This window comes from Ambystoma mexicanum, chromosome 13, assembly GCF_040938575.1.
Source record: "Ambystoma mexicanum isolate Mex_15411 chromosome 13, UKY_AmexF1_1, whole genome shotgun sequence".
NCBI classification, from domain to species: domain Eukaryota; kingdom Metazoa; phylum Chordata; class Amphibia; order Caudata; family Ambystomatidae; genus Ambystoma; species Ambystoma mexicanum.
In genome coordinates this window covers 791,411,109-791,428,739 of record NC_090938.1, presented here as the reverse complement: position 1 = coordinate 791,428,739, position 17,631 = coordinate 791,411,109, and the positions used below count along the sequence as shown (strand labels likewise).

Genomic DNA, 17,631 nt, shown 5'->3' with positions numbered 1-17,631 from the left:
GAATGGTGCCCCGTCAGATGCCATCTGCCCCCATAACTAGATGTTGCCCCTGACACTGCAGCGAGCTAACACCTATTAGTGGAATTACATATACAAGAGTAAATGTGGACTTGGATCAGAAGGATTTTGAAAGAACTAGGAGTAAAATAATTCTAGGGAGTAAAAAAGTCGTTTTTATTCATGTGGGGGAATTTCTTCGTTGAGAAAAACATATTTTATTTTTAAATTAGCTGTCCCTTGCAATCCATGGTTGGAAGAACAAACACATTACAAATTAAACAGAAAAATGACCATTAAGACCACAATCTTATACAAAACATCACCATCAAAATACATTAAAGAACTCAATATATCCATCAACATTTGCAGACAGCTAAAAATAGATAAACTTGGTTAATAGAAATAGACATAGGACATTCTGGTTCATACACCACACTCAGTTCGTCACCATCTACTCCACCAATTCTATCAAATGTATATACTAATATAAAGCCTTACTTAGACCTTGCGAGGGGGAGGTCCAAATTCAATTGCATATCATATCCGCAGGACACACCCGACAGTCACCAATGTAATTCCCAAAACAGGACTGACCGCAAACCTACCAGGGCTTCACGTTTTAGTTTTAGGTGATCCAACTTCTGTAATACAAGGCTTACACATTTCAGCGAGTTTGCATCTTCCAACGAAAGCAATTGGCAAGATATTGAGCTGAGACTTAGCAGACTGTTACCCAATTTCCAAGGGAAAACGAGTAAAATAATAAACACAAGGCGTCTAAATCCGATTTTTTTTATTACTATATCGTCTATACTCTCCTTGAGAATCACAAGTACGGCACCAGTCAGTCAGCCACAGGTGGTGTTAAAGCCTGCGGGATTTTCAAGAACCAAATGACTCTTTAGGCCCCACAGATCTAATTTGGCAGCACTCTTAAGCACTCTTGCATGTGTACCTTTAGCTTCCTCTTCAGATCAGGCAGTGATGTTATTAAAGCTGCTTCGTGTGGTGCTCCTCTGCTGGTACTACTGATCTGACCATATCCATAGAGCTGTCTGGGTGGAAGCAGGGGGCACGCTCTATGGGCCTGTTTCCTTTTTTTCAGTGGAGTATTTTTACTCCCTATTCTTTTTTGTTGGCAAGGGAGGCAGGATGGACGAGATGGATGGAAACGGGCCTCACATCTTGCCTAGAGTAAAGGATCGGTTGTGAGGAGCCGGGTACTGAAGGGGAAAAGAAGGGTGGATGGATGAGATGGGTGGAAACGGGCCTCACACCTTGCCTGGACTAAGAGATCGGGTGTGAGGAGCCGGGTACTGAAGGGGAAAAGAAGGGTGGATGATGAGATGGGTGGAAACGGGCCTCACACCTTGCCTGGACTAAGAGATCGGGTGTGAGGAGCCGGGTACTGAAGGGGAAAGGGAGGGTGGATGGATGAGATGGGTGGAAAAGACATTAAAAGATGCAGATTTCATGCTAGGCAGTCCTGGTTGTTTGGGGGTCAAGTAGAATGTGCCCATTGATGTGTGCAGTGTTGGGCATCTGAGCACAGCTTGGCCCTAGTCAAGGAACCCTATGAGGACCAATGTGGGGGCAGGGTGTGCTGGAAGAGGAATGGAAGGGTAGGTAAGGGGGGGGCTCCAAATGATGCAGATGTTCACTAGTCCTCATTGGAGCAGATGTTTCCTGTGCCTTCAGGGGTCGAGTCATAAAAGGCCACACCCAGCATTTCAATTATAGTACTTGCTAATGTGAGACTGAACTTAGAAAATGATGGCAGCCCCTGGCAACGTGGGGACCCGGTTGGCATATGATGGTGGTATTGGTGCATATGAACCTGCAAATGGTCCATGGGGTAGAAACTTTGTGTGCTCCCCCATTGAACCGTGGCAGTACCAGAGTACTAGGTCATGTCAGGCTCTAACTGAGCATTTTAGTCTTCAGTTGGGTATACAGGACGAGGACTGCACCGGGCCATACGGAGTGAGGTGGTGCTTGTGAATATGGCATTACCTGGGTATATTAAGCCATGGGTGGCAATACTGGTGAACACCCACTATATGATATTCTGCATAGCACATGCTATCTATCCTTATAACATGAATGGTAAGGGTGGGCATAATAGGCTGTACTTGCTCTTTGATCTTAGGCCCCAAGTGATGAATGCTGCACCTGTCACAGGATACTACAGTTTGACATACTATGACTTTACCAAGACAAATGAGATTACCTGGCATAAAATGGGGGTTCATGAGGTATCCCGTCAACAGGTCAACTTTGAAAGGTTGAACACACAAAATAGAAATGCACAACAAACTCTGCTCAGTGTGTACACTGACATGAATAATAGGCTATTAACTGTTGAGCAGGGAAGGATGGAAAAAAGACTGTAGGGCCTGTGTGTTTTCCTTCTGGGTATTGTGGGTGTACCTGGCATATTATGGTGCTACTTGGGGATACAAGAATGGGATTGGAATGTGATGGCAGTACCTCTGCAGGTAAAGACGTACATACCAGGAGTCTGTACTCTGTGCATGATACCTGTTACCTTGCTGTATGATGTATGTACGATGTTAGCACCCACACACTAAAGGGTCTCTCAGAGCAGTCCCTGGCATAGGAGGATTGTCGGTGGGCATATGAGCATTTTTCAGTAGGCTGTACAGTTAGTTCCTCGTCAAAATCCTACACTTAATTGCTTGTAAAACAAGTTATGTCAAGAATGCAAGTTAGAACGATTGTAGAAAGCAGTTATATGTTTTGTGACACTAAGCAGACAAACAAGCCCAGCAAATCTGTCTATTTCATTGCTTCTTGGTCGTGTCCAGCTCTGTCTGTGCTCTTACATGTAGAGTGGCTCTCTCTGAAAACATTGCCATTCTGTAGTGTCCTTTGCCAATACCATTATCAATGGTTTGCTAGGCACCACCAATACTGTCCATTATGCCAAAAAACCTTATACAACCATAAACTCAAATACACAGAAATATTTGGGCTGTCTGCCAGCGTCCAAAGGAGAACACTGCTCACACTACAAATGGTTTTATTACCTTCTTCCTGAAGTTTGGAATTACGCCGTTAATAGATAGTGCCAAGACAACGCTCAAGCTGAAAGCAGCGCAAACAAAACCAACGTTCATCATTATTTTCAGACGGAAATGTGCATTATTTTTAAGAAAAGGTGCTTACGAAAAGTAAACAAGCAAAAACTTAGGTCAAAAGAAAAATATGTTTATTTTACATATTCAAAGTACCAGCTCTGAACCATGCTGTCAAATAACAAGTTTCATATTGTTCAACATAAAATATGTACATACGGAAGTGAAACATGTAAACATTAGTGTCTCGGGCTAGCAGCCCTTAGTCCTTGGAGCTAAATAATGAAAGCATGTTAGCTCTTCTGACCACTCAATAAAACGTCCTGGTAGGAGTCCATGAACATAGGCCATTACTATCCATGACTAGTCCTCCTCCTCAATATTGGGGCCAGTGCTGCAGCTGCCCTGGTGGGCCGGAGCTCCACAACCACCTGTTAGGAGTCCATGAACATAGTACATTACTGTCCATGACTAGTCCACCTCCTCAATAGTGAGGCCAGTACTGTAGCTGCCCTGGCGGGGCTGAGCTCCAGAGCCACCTGGTAAGGGTCCATGAACATAGCACATTACTGTCCATGACTAGTCCACCTCCTCAATGGTGGGGCCAGTGCTGGAGCTGCTTTGGCGGGCCTGAGCTCCACAGCCACTTGCAGGCATTCCCCCTGGCATGCCGCCCTGGTAGAGCTTGGTGACAATGGGATTGCAGACCTTCTCTAGCTCCTTCTGCTGGTGCTCATACTCCTCCTTCTCTGCCAGCTGGTTGCTCTCCAGCCAGGAGATGGTCTGGTTACATTTGTCCACAATCTTCTTTCGGTCCTCCTCTGTGATGTTGTCTTTCAGATTCTCTTCCTCCACGGTGCTCTTCACGTTGAAGGCATAAGACTCCAGGGAGTTCTTGGCAGTGACCTTCTCTCTCTGAGCTTCATCATCCGCTTTGTATCGCTCACCGTCTTGCACCATCCTCTCAATCTCCTCTTTGCTCAGCCGCCCCTTGTCATTGGTGATGGTAATCTTGTTCTGCTTGCCTGAGCTCTTGTCCACAGCAGACACATTCAGGATACCATTGGCATCAATATCAAAGGTCACCTCGATCTGTGGCACACCACGTGGGGCAGGCGGGATTCCACTCAGATCAAATTTCCCCAGAAGGTTATTGTCCTTGGTCATAGCTCTTTCACCCTCAAACACCTGGATCAGGACGCCAGGCTGGTTATCAGAGTAGGTGGAGAAGATCTGAGTTTGCTTGGTTGGAATGGTGGTGTTTCGTTTGATAAGGACAGTCATCACCCCACCTGCGGTTTCAAGTCCCAGTGAGAGCGGTGCCACATCGAGGAGAAGCAAGTCCTGCACATTCTCAGACTTGTCCCCCATCAGGATAGCAGCTTGCACAGCTGCACCATAAGCCACAGCTTCATCTGGGTTGATGCTTTTGTTCAGTTCTCGGCCATTGAAAAAATCTTGTAGCAACTTTTGGATTTTGGGGATGCGGGTAGACCCACCCACCAGCACAATGTCATGTATCTGAGCTTTGTCCAACTTGGCATCTCGCAGAGACTTCTCCACAGGATCGAGGGTACCTCTGAAGAGATCCGCACAGAGCTCCTCAAAGCGAGCTCTGGTGATGGAAGTGTAGAAATCAATGCCTTCGTACAGCGAGTCGATCTCAATGCTGGCTTGAGTGCTGGAGGAAAGGGTTCGCTTGACTCTCTCGCAAGCAGTTCTCAGCCTCCTGACCGCTCTCTTGTTCTGGCTAATGTCCTTCTTGTGCTTCCGCTTGAACTCCTCAATGAAGTGATTGACCATGCGGTTGTCAAAGTCTTCGCCCCCCAGGTGGGTGTCTCCAGCTGTAGCCTTGACTTCAAAGATGCCATCATCTATCGTCAGAATGGAGACATCAAAGGTTCCCCCACCTAGGTCAAAGATGAGGACATTGCGCTCTCCTCTGCCACTCTTGTCTAGGCCGTAGGCGATGGCAGCTGCAGTCGGTTCATTGATGATTCTCAGCACATTCAGGCCAGCGATAACACCTGCATCTTTAGTGGCCTGTCTCTGGGAGTCATTGAAGTAAGCAGGCACAGTGATGACAGCATTGGAGACTGGGTGTCCCAAGTACGCCTCAGCAATCTCCTTCATCTTGGTCAGCACCATGGAGGACACCTCTTCTGGAGAGAAAGTCTTGCTCTCCCCCTTGTACTCCACCTGCACCTTGGGCTTCCCACCATCGCTCACCACCTTAAAGGGCCAGTGCTTCATGTCAGCCTGCACCACTGTGTCATCAAACTTCCTGCCAATCAGCCTTTTGGCATCAAAGACAGTGTTCTGGGGATTGAGGGCCACCTGGTTCTTGGCTGCGTCCCCAATGAGTCTCTCGGTATCAGTGAAGGCCACATAGCTGGGGGTGGTGCGGTTGCCTTGGTCGTTGGCAATGATCTCCACCTTGCCATGCTGGAAGACACCCACGCAGGAATAGGTGGTGCCCAGGTCAATGCCAATGGCGACTCCTTTGGGTGCCGACATCTTCAGTGCTTCAGATTCTTCTCAGATATGTTTATTTCTGCTTGGAAGGTTGGGAGAGTGCTGCAGAGGTTTCGTCTCCTGGGTGTCTCTTGGCTGAGCGCTCTGCCCTATTGTAGGCTCTGGTATTTTGCACAGGTTTCGGCTTCTGGGTGTCTCTTGTCTGAGCGCTCTGCCCAGTTGTAAGCTCTGGTATTTTGCAGACTTCCTCTCCTGTGTGTCTCTTGGCTGAGCGCTCTGCCCAGTTGTAGGCTCTGGTATTTTGCAGAATTCCTCTCCTGGGTGTCTCTTGGCTTAGCGCTCTGCCCAGTTGTAGGCTCTGGTATTTTGCAGACTTCCTCTCCTGGGTGTCTCTTGGCTGAGCGCTCTGCCCAGTTGTAGGTTAATCGAGGTCGCTGTATCTGCGCTGCTGGAAGCTCTGGTAGAGGAGTTATGTAACTTGCTTGTCAGCAGTTCTTCAGCCCCTCAATTCTCGTAATGTTCTTAGTGCTTCTGTGTGGGTTGCTCTCTTCTAGGCGCTCTGGCTCAGTTATGTTCAGGTTTCCTGTTCGTATGTTGCTGACAGGCTCTGCCTCTGACATTTATACACACGCTGCGAATGTACACAAGGGCCACGAACTACCTAGACCCCGCCCCCTGGCCAATCATAGAGCGCATCTGGCCGCACACCCAGACCTTTCCCGAAGCTTCACCATTCCCAGCCAATCAGAATAGAGCATGGCTCCTCGAGCCGAGCAGCTTCTGGAAACCTCCTGTCTTTTCCTCACAGCGCGGCCAATCATTGCGCAGCTTTTCACAGAAGCTTCGAGAAACGCCCAGTACATTCCGGGCTGTTTTAGCAAGAACCAATCAAAGCCAGCGGGGGCGTGTCATGTTAATAAATGTGTCCATGACGCGAGGCTTCTGGAAATTGCTGGTAGTTCACAAAAATTAAATTCGTAGCGGTTTTCGAACTATACTATACATTTAAGTGGAGACTGAAAACCACACCGACGTATTCATTTTCCGCTTGTATTGTTGTTAAATTTTCACTTTTTTGCGTGTTCCAGCGGGAAATATCCAGAAACTCTTTTCCACACATGGCTTCGGCACCTCAGACACCGCAGCCTTGCCTGGGCGTGGCTTTCCAATGCTAATGACGCAATACGTCGGTTTTCTGATAGATGATTGGTTGAAGGCTTTGATTGACGGTGTGGATTTAGTCCCGCCTCTTCCAGCCATCTCTATTGTATATGAGAAGTGTCGCGAGGTAGAAGACAGCTCATGAAGTTTGGGGAGTGCTGTGATTGTTTTGATGGTGTTTAGGGGCCCCTCGCCTACACCTGGGAAACCCTGCCTGCATAAACCAACAGCAAACATTGATCCGGTGTCGTTTAAAGCTCCAAATGCAGGGGAGGGGAAGTGCAACATACGTTTATTTGGGGCACACGGTTTCCCTTGGTGCAGTTTGGTACCCCAGGAACTCATCATACAATTGGTGCATTATAAGGATGGGAATAATGAATTCACTGCATTAGGAGTTCCGCCGAGGGAGGCAGCTCTAGGATGCATTAATTACAATAGAGAATAGACTTCTTAGTGCTAATTGCAATGGGGGACTGCTCTGCATTTGTCCAAGAACTCTTGCACTGAATGTTCTAGTTTGTGACACGCTACAGAGATGGGTGTGTGGACAGGGTGTGTGGTAAAGGGCAGATCTACCATGTAGTTGGAATAGTATAGCATAAAGGAATTACTTTCAAACACATGATGCTGCCTTATCAAGTCACTAGACTGGCTCCATCCATTAGCCAAGATTGCATTCGTGGTCAGCACTTGGCTGGGCACTTTATGTCATGTTGCATGCTGACACATCCTTCTCCTCCTTGATGTGGGTACGTGGCACTTCTCTGGGTGAGAAAACACTGAAGGGTTGAGAAACAATGTGATTGCATAAAGGTAAGACCTGGGTTCCAGCCGTGAAGGGGTCCTAGCAAGAAGAGCCTAATGCCTGGGATCCAATAACACGAAATATCACTGCATCAGCAGCTATGGCCATATGCAAGTGTGACATAATATAAAGCAGAATGCACCTACATCAAATGTAAGGTAAGAGCCCATATAGCACTCATATTGAAGGCCACAGACAGCCGTCGCAGAAGTAGGGCTAGCCCAATTTCCTAATTTAGACAGTCAGGAAGGGGAGAACCCTCAGCAGATGCCCGTGTTTAAATATGCCAGTGGGACAGACAACCCCAGGGCCCTGCAATTCCAACAGAATGCCGGGATTTGGGCAAATTCTTCACATTCTGTGCAGGGGCAAAACAATGCCAGCAACGAACCTCTTGCAGAATTGTGTAAATCAACTGAAATAGCCACTGCAGCTTCACACACACATGACAAAATGCCCCTTGCTTGGAGGTGAAAGGCATTTTTTGCCCTTGAGGTAACAGGTAGTGAGGCCCCCCAGTGCAGTGGGCAGGAGAGGGGGATACATGACATTTTTCCCTGCAGATGGTTTAGTGTGCCTTTTTTAAAATCCCACTTGTATGCACATTTTAAAAAGCAGGTCTTGGTACCTGAAGACTGGGTCCATGACCCACTGTCAGCGCTGGCATAAGTCTTTCTTTCCAGACCCTTCATCAGGCAGTTGCTAGCATTCAGGACTCAAGAAAGGAACTCACATCCTGAAATAAGCCTGACAAAGCTGTCACTTATGTCAGATCTCATGTTTTACATGCATACCAACAATACACGCGTACCTTCTCTTTCATACACACTGTCACCCCTCGCTCCAATACATGTGGGCCATCTGTCACTTGTACATCTTCACATGCTTGCTGTCACCGACCTCTCACTTCTAACACACAGTCACATCCCGCTTCCTCGTTATTTGAGTGTTCCCTTTTATTTTGTGTGTTTTAAGGGGCCTAGATTGCACCTGGGAGGCCAGTGGATGTGACACACACGAACCTCCCTGCATGCTGCGCACGAAAACTGCACGCGCTGCACACTAAATAGGACTTGCACACTCACACAGGGGAGGTAAATGGGTGAGTAGGGTAGAGCTGAAAGGAGAAACCAACCAAGGAAGCACGTAAAAGGGGCAAGGGAGACTGGCAAAACGAAAAGAAGATGTGTAGGTAGAGCATGAAGGGGGCCAGCGGGGGAGGGGAGAGGGACACAGAATTAGAAAGGCACACAGAGCCGTATGGACACAGGAACACGCGGTGGCGTGCATGTCGGACTGGGAAAATAAATAGGCCCGGTCACCCAAAAGAAAGTGGCCCACCCCTCGCCTCAAATAAGTGGCCCACCCCTCGCCTCACGGCCCTTGACCTCTGATGACATCACCAGAAGGGATGTCGTTTGACCCCACCCCAAAGTGACATCTCGGGAAGCGATGAAACAGGACCTTTCACCCCTTTACAAAACAGGAAGTAGCATTAAATAGCATTGTCCCTAAGTACACTAAATTACTGTGAATCCAGTCAGACGTCCAAGGCCAAATGATAATCTGTTATTGTATAGCACTTACGCTATTTATTTTCTATTTTTTTCTTTCTTCGAAGCCAGCCCAGGCATGGCCAGAAACCGGCCCCCACTTCCCAGGGAAGATTTCGGCCCGGCCACGGGCCGAAAGACCGAGGGCCCAATCCAACCCTGTGTTCCAGCGCTATTTTTAACAGGGCTATAGGCATCACCGGTTTACCAGTGCTGTCTTGTTGCCACAAGTTGTCAGAGGGGTTTAAAGAACACCCTTGACGTTTCCAAAGGTTCTTCTCTTCCTCTGGTTCCTCCCCTTGGAGTTCCATTAGCTGTGTTTGCCCCAAATTACTGTAACTTTCAGGTGCAATTTGTGTAACCATCATTCGTTCGTTGGCATGGATAACTTCCACTTCCATGATTGTTTCACTTTTGGGTGCCATACGCTTGGCTTACGTGTCCACTGCTTGATTTCCGCGTGAGATAAAATCTGTCCCTTTCGTGTGGGCGGCGCATTTCACGACCGCTATGCCCACTGGCAGCTGTAGTGCTTTGATCAGCCTGTCCAATAAGGCTGCGTGCTGCACTGGCGTGCCATCCGCTCGGAGGTAGCCCCTCCTTTTCCAGCGTGCTAGGCCTGCGTGCACTGTTGACGTCACATTGGCGGATTCACTGTACACTGTTACTTCTTGGTCTGCGTGATTATCAATGGCGAGTATCAACACCAATAATTCTGCAGCCTGTGCTGAATAATGAGATGGTATTTGCGCACTAATGAGTACTTGAAATTCTCCATTTGCTGTGTGTTTCTCCACAGCAGCGCCAGTATATCTTTGTCTGTCACTTTGCTCGATTGTTCTGACTTGAGTGTCGTGTAGACCGATGAGACCTCCGTCCCCAAGTGACGCACAGGGGAACTAATAGAAACCCGCTGTACGACCCTTGAGGCCACAGGTGAGAGATGTCTTCTCAGATCCACAGAGCCTCTTGGAACACCGATGCTGCTGTCAAGAGGGAATGAGGTTAAGTACCAGGCAAGCACAATACAATGAGGTAAACGAAAGTAACTAAAGTGTCTTACCTATCTGGTGTAAGGGAGACCCAGGTAACCTAGTAGGGAGGTTCGAGGCTCATTAGATGCGGCGGTCCCTGGAATGGTAGAACCGCAGGTTTAGCGTGGATGAAGAGTAGCCACCTGTGGGAGTCAGGGCTTGACTTGAATCCCCAGTAGGGAAAAGGCGTAGAAGATCAGCAAAGTACCAAGGGATGATCCAAAGACAAGTCGAGGTGCAGTCCAAATATCCGGCAACAGGTAAACAGTTCCAAGCAAAAGTACCAAGGGGTGTCCGAGGGAGTCCGAGATAGAGTTCCGTGATCAAGGTAACAAGGAGCAAGTTGTAACGCCAAACAGTGTCCGAAGCCAGGTGAGAAGCAATGAGCGTTCTGTCTCTCAGACCTTTATACTGATCGCCCCTGGGTCATGTGACTACTCTGGATCATGTGACGTCCACCAAGATCACATGGGGAACGCCATAGTGTATCACGTGACCGGCGTGAAGACGTAAGGCCGCCCTTTCTGCTATACGTTCTCCAAGGCAGTTGCCAATGCAGAAAGGGTTGCAATCGAGCCCGTACACTGGTACGGAGTTTTCGGTTCTGTGGGTTCACCGAATCACTTGAGCCTCGAAGCTTGGGAGGAGATGTTGGGGGAATGTGAGCAGTGTTCTGATGTGTCGTGGCCTGGTGTGCAGAGGATCGCCTAACATAGCCCCCCCCCAACGGCCCACGACCCCGTGGGCAGGACGGATGATCCCTATGGGAGCGGGCTACCAACCGCGGGGCGTTCAAATCAGATGCGGAAACCCACGAACGCTCCTCCGGGCCGTAACCCGTCCAATCCACCAGATACTGGAGCTTACCCATAAACCATCTAGAACCCAAAATGGCCGACACCTCAAAAACATCAGGAGAGGTCAAGGACACCGGCGCAACAGGGGTACGAAGACGGACTGAGTCAGGACAGGGTTTGAGGAGGGAGACATGAAACACAGGATGGATACGCCAAGAGCTGGGGAGTACTAGACGGAAAGCCACCGGATTAACAACCTGTGAGATCACATACGGCCCGACAAAGCGAGGCAGCAACTTCCGGCAACCCACTAGGCGAAGATGACGGGAAGATAACCAGACCCTAGAACCCACCACCAGAGGGGGAGCAGCACGACGTTTGCCATCCACACGGGCCTTCATAGAGGCCTTTGCTTCAGTGAGATGAACCACTGTACTCGCATGAATAGCAGAAAGATCCCTAAGACATGTCGTGGCCGCAGGATTCGAAGAACCAGAGGCATCAGGGACCGGCAAAACCTTGGGATGTTGACCATAGAGGGCGTAAAAAGGAGAATAACCAGTAGCTGAATGAGCCGCATTGTTATACGCGAACTCCGCAAGCCGCAAAACGGCCAACCAAGAGGACTGATGTTGCAATATGAGGCAACGAAGGTACTGTTCCATCGATTGATTCGTCCTTTCGGTCTGACCGTCGGTCTCCGGATGATAGGCCGAAGAATACCTCGTATCAATGCCCAATAGTTTCGTCAAGGACCTCCAAAACCGAGAGGTGAACTGTGAACCTCGATCGGAAACAATGACCGAAGGGAGGCCGAAAAGCATAAACACATGTTCAAAAAACAAGTCCGCCAAGACAGGGGCCGAAGGGATACCTTTACAAGGAACAAAATGGGCCATTTTTGTGAACGTGTCCACCACTACCCAGACGGTGTCGAAGCCTTTTGACTTGGGGAGATCGGTAACGAAATCCATTGTCAATGTATGCCAGGGCCTGGGAGGTACCGGAAGCGGAAGCAACAACCCAACCGGTCGACCCCTTTGATGTTTAGCCTGAGCACATACCGCACAAGATCTGACATAACACTCCACATCGCGCTTCATAGAAGGCCACCAACACCAACGCTTGAGAAGATCTAAAGTGCGCTCTTGTCCGGGATGGGCATTAAAGGGAGCGTCATGAGACCACTCAAGGGCTAGATTACGTGTATCAGGTGTAGGAAGGAACAGGCGTTCATGTACGAAAGGTAAACCATCAGAATACACTGGATCCCATTCTCGTAACTGGTCAGAATGATTGCTAGTCCAGGACCGAACCGAATCTAATAGTGACAATGAGGGTGTACAGAGACAAATCACATGGCTCTTACGGAGAACAGTGTCGGGGAATGTAGGCAACTGGACCCCCCCCGGGGAACGTGACAAGGCATCCGCCTTCCCATGTGAAGTGCCAGGACGGTGCATGATATGGAAATCAAAAGCGGAAAAGAAAAGATGCCATCGGACCTGTCTGCTATTGATGCATTTCAAAGAAGCCAGATCCTGTAGGTTCCGATGATCTGAGTATACCGTGATGGGATGTTTAGCCCCCAGAAGATGATGACGCCAGACACGGAAAGCATCCATGACAGCCAAGAGTTCTTTCTCCGTAACGGTATAATGAGACTCAGTACTGGAAAACTTACGGGAATGATATGCAACTGGATGTAATTTGCCTGTATTTGGACATGTTTGTGATAGTACCGCACCGAGGGCAAAGGAAGAGGCATCCGCCTCTACTATGAACGGAAGATCAGGATTTGGATGTTGGAGTACCGGTGCGGTAGTAAAGGCGGTTTTCAAAGCCTCAAAAGCCTCCTGCTGTTCTCTCTGCCATTGATATGGTACCTGAGGACTAGTCAGGGCCGTAAGCGGGGCTACAATTGTGGAAAAGGAAGAAATGAAACGTCTGTAAAAGTTGGCGAATCCTAAAAAAGCCTGCAAGGATTTGAGTGTTTGAGGTACTGGCCAATCTAATACTGCTTTGACCTTAGATTCGTTCATGGATAACGCCCCAGGGGTGATGTGAAAACCCAAAAACTCAACAGTTGTTTTATGGAACTGACATTTCTCAGGTTTGGCAAATAAGGAATGTTCTCTCAAACGGGTTAATATTTCTCGGACATGCTTTACATGTTCATCAAGATCACGAGAAAAGATCAAGATGTCGTCCAAGTACACAACCATATAAACATCCAGAATATCCCTGAATATGTCATTCATGAATCGTTGGAATGTGGCCGGGGCGTTACATAGGCCAAAGGGCATGACTAGATATTCGTACAAACCATACCGAGTGCAGAAAGCGGTCTTCCACTCGTCTCCCTCGCGGACGCGTACTAAGTTGTATGCGCCGCGTAGGTCAAGCTTAGTGAAAATGGAAGCATGTGTTAAATGGTCTAGAAGTGGAGTGATTAACGGGATGGGATACCTATCCTTTTTAGTGATAGCGTTAAGACGCCGATAATCTACACAAGGACGTAAATCCCCCTCCTTCTTGGGTACAAAGAAGATAGGACTTGCCGCGGGTGAAGTGGAGGGGCGGATGTGTCCTAATCGTAGGGCGTTCTGTACATAGTCTTTCAACGCCAGTTCCTCCGAAGGGGACAAAGAATAGATCCTGCCCGAAGGAATATTGGAATCGGGAAGCAATTCGATTGGGCAGTCATATGGTCTGTGTGGAGGAACTACCTCAGACGAGCCCCGATCGAACACTGATTCGAATTCTCTGTATTCTGGCGGAATCCCAGATACCAACCCCCCAACAGTATGTGTATGTACAAGCTCTGGATCGTCGACAGTCAGTGTGAGTTGGGCTAAGGCCCCCAAGGCCCGAGAAGGTGTGTCAGGGGCTTGATGGACCGGAAGACAATAATTCTGACAGATTTCAGACTCAAAGATTACAGTGCCTGACTGCCAATTGATCAATGGATTATGTTCCCGTAACCATGGAATCCCTAGTATGATACCAAATTGGGGTGTGGTGATCAAATCAAAACTCAGGGTTTCTGTGTGTACTTCTTGTATGTTTAACAAGAGGGGTGCAGTTTGATGTCTAACAGGACCAGAAACCAGTGCAGAGCCGTCTACGGCTTGGACATGTTCCGGTCGTGTTTTTACCACTAAAGGTAGGTTGAGGGAATGGGCCAAATCAATATCTATGTAATTACCAGTGGCACCTGAATCAATAATGATATTGACTGCATGAAGAAGGCCTGTAGAGGGACATAGGGTAGCCTTTACAGAAATGGGTTGAACACGAGTAAAGGCAAGGGAGGTACCCGGAGAAGATGACGGAACACTCGACCTGTTCTCCGGTTCTAAGGTCGAGCCGTCCGAAAAACCTGACTCTTCCTGGGCCGTCGAGGACACTCTTTCACGAAATGTCCAGTGGTGCCACAATAAAAGCATGCATTATCCACCCTTCTACGTTCTCTCTCAGATGTTGTAATAGGACTACGTAACCCTCCCACTTGCATAGGTTCTTCAGTACTGGAAGCAGGAGTGCCAACAAGAGTGGGAGAGGAAGAGGCCCCCAATTCAGCTCTACGCTCCGATCGTCGTGCATCTACCTGCAAGACCAGATCAACCAATTCCTGATACTGAGTAGGTATAGAAGGGATCACTGCTAATGCATCTTTCATGGTGTTACTCAACCCCCCATAGAAGACCACCACCCTCTTGTTTTCTGGCCATGATGTTTCCGCAACTAGCTGATTGAACCGGGTGATGTAATCTATCAGAGTCCTTTTACCCTGAGTCAATTCCAACAACTCCAAATCCCTAGACTGTACCTTGTGTCGGGTATCGAATACTCGGGCCATTTCTAGGACCAACAAATCAAAGTCATAAAGAACTGGGCTATTGTTCTCTAACAGGGGATTAGCCCAAGCGGCTGCTGTTCCGGCCAAATGGGAAAGGGCGAAGGCAGCTTTAGCAGTGGTTGTAGGAAAAGCCAAAGGTCTGCATAGGAAATGTAACTTGCACTGATTAATAAAGGTTCTGAACTTCTTGGGATCCCCTTGATAGCGTTCAGGAGCAGCTAAGGGGGAAGGAGTTGGGAGTATCATCGGAGTTGGGACTATAGGAGCAGTAAAGGGAGGGGGTGTAGTGGAGGAGCTGGTATCTCCAAACTCAGGGTCTGCAGGAAGGGAATGTTGAACACTTTGTATGGAATCCAACCTTTGATGGATCACTGTGTTTGCAGCGGCCATATCTGCCCTTAATACTGTAATTGCCTGAACCAAAGCAGCTATGGGTTCATCCGTGGATCCCTGCATCGTCTAACACGACTTTACGGCTTCTCAGTCTGTTCTGACTTGAGTGTCGTGTAGACCGATGAGACCTCCGTCCCCAAGTGACGCACAGGGGAACTAATAGAAACCCGCTGTACGACCCTTGAGGCCACAGGTGAGAGATGTCTTCTCAGATCCACGGAGCCTCTTGGAACACCGATGCTGCTGTCAAGAGGGAATGAGGTTAAGTACCAGGCAAGCACAATACAATGAGGTAAACGAAAGTAACTAAAGTGTCTTACCTATCTGGTGTAAGGGAGACCCAGGTAACCTAGTAGGGAGGTTCGAGGCTCATTAGATGCGGCGGTCCCTGGAATGGTAGAACCGCAGGTTTAGCGTGGATGAAGAGTAGCCACCTGTGGGAGTCAGGGCTTGACTTGAATCCCCAGTAGGGAAAAGGCGTAGAAGATCAGCAAAGTACCAAGGGATGATCCAAAGACAAGTCGAGGTGCAGTCCAAATATCCGGCAACAGGTAAACAGTTCCAAGCAAAAGTACCAAGGGATGTCCGAGGGAGTCCGAGATAGAGTTCCGTGATCAAGGTAACAAGGAGCAAGTTGTAACGCCAAACAGTGTCCGAAGCCAGGTGAGAAGCAATGAGCGTTCTGTCTCTCAGACCTTTATACTGATCGCCCCTGGGTCATGTGACTACTCTGGATCATGTGACGTCCACCAAGATCACATGGGGAACGCCATAGTGTATCACGTGACCGGCGTGAAGACGTAAGGCCGCCCTTTCTGCTATACGTTCTCCAAGGCAGTTGCCAATGCAGAAAGGGTTGCAATCGAGCCCGTACACTGGTACGGAGTTTTCGGTTCTGTGGGTTCACCGAATCACTTGAGCCTCGAAGCTTGGGAGGAGATGTTGGGGGAATGTGAGCAGTGTTCTGATGTGTCGTGGCCTGGTGTGCAGAGGATCGCCTAACATCGATCCTTGAAGACCCGTCAATGAAGACGATCTCTCCTGCTAAGGCATTTTCTTTCACCCTGGGGATTTCATCATAGAATTCTTCATAGTTCGCACAGTCATGTATTGGCTCTCCTTCAGTGACTGGCTCGTCTATAAACATAGCTGTGTTCACTATCTTGCATCGGACTATCTTAATCGATGGATTTGATATGATCACTTCATAAGCCGAAGCTCTCTGAGATGTAAATGTGCCCTTTGGTTTTTCTAGAATGGCAAATAGTGAGTGCTCGACGTACAATATCATGGAGCATCCCATCAAAATGGTTGTAGCCTTCTCTATGGCGAACGCTGTGGCAGCTAACTTTTGTTCGCAAGGAAAATTACCTCTTATTACTGGGTCCAAATTCCCACTGTAGTATGCCAGGGGCCTGTACCCCAACGTGGTTCTCTGTGTGAGTACTGCCATCATAACGCTGCCATTCGTGTGTGAAAACAGGTAAAATTCCTCTGCATAATTGGGGATCCCTAGAACTAGTGCTGTACAAATAGCTCTTTTGAGTTCAGCATACCCTTTTTCCGTGGTCTCAGACCATTCAATCTTTTCTTTCGTGACTTGGGCCTCCTTTAGGGCCAGAAGTAAAGGCTTAGTGTAAGAGCTATAGTCGAAGACCCCTGCTCTAACGTAGTTGCATAGGCCTAGAAAGCTCTGCATCTGTTTTATCGTGTGTGGCTTAGCCGTGTTCAGTATGGCTTAAGCCCTTTCTGGGGTCACTCTCTTTCCCTCATGTGAGATCAGCTGGCCTATGTACAGCACTTTTTGTTGACAATATTGTAACTTTTCCTTGTCGACCTTATATCCTTTCTCAGCCAGTATAGTCAATAGCTGAACAGAATCGTGCCTGTATTGTTCTTCTGTTGTGCTGCAAATTAGGATGTCATCCACATATTGCAGGGCGATACTTTTTAGTGCAATATTGCTCAAGTCCATCTGCAGGACTCTGTTAATAATAGATGGAGACCCACAATACCCGTGGGGCAGTCTCGTGCTTTCCAGACGCATCTGTATGAATGTGAATGACATCACATCTTGTGAGTCACGGTGCAACGGGATTGAGAAAAATGCATTTTTCAAGTCAATCACTGTGAAATATTTTGCCTCAACGGGTATATTACATAGAATTGTAGACGGGTTAGAGACTGAAAGGAACTCAGCCTCAACAATATCATTCATTGGGCGTAAATCCTGGATTATCCTCCAAGACCCCTCCTTTGATTTCTTGATCGGATAAACCAAAATATTGCATGACGACTCTGACGTCACTAAAATGCCCTGCTCCATCATAGCCGAAATTGTCTTAAAAATCCCATCATCTGCCTCTCTGGACATGGGATATTGTCGTGCTCTTGGGAGAATTGCTCCTGTTTTCAGTTTAATCTTCACTTCTCCAACCCCCTTCAAAAGG

General features: G+C 48.2%; 1 protein-coding gene across 1 annotated transcript; it reads right to left on the bottom strand.

The window, feature by feature from the left end:
• Window positions 1–3,215: 3,215 nt before the first annotated feature.
• LOC138521985 (heat shock 70 kDa protein-like) lies at window positions 3,216–6,230 on the bottom strand. Its single transcript, XM_069635178.1, has one exon. The coding sequence runs from the start codon at window positions 5,613–5,615 to the stop codon at window positions 3,678–3,680; it is 1,938 nt and encodes a 645-aa protein (XP_069491279.1). The 5' UTR covers window positions 5,616–6,230; the 3' UTR covers window positions 3,216–3,677.
• Between the last annotated feature and the right edge of the window lie 11,401 nt (window positions 6,231–17,631).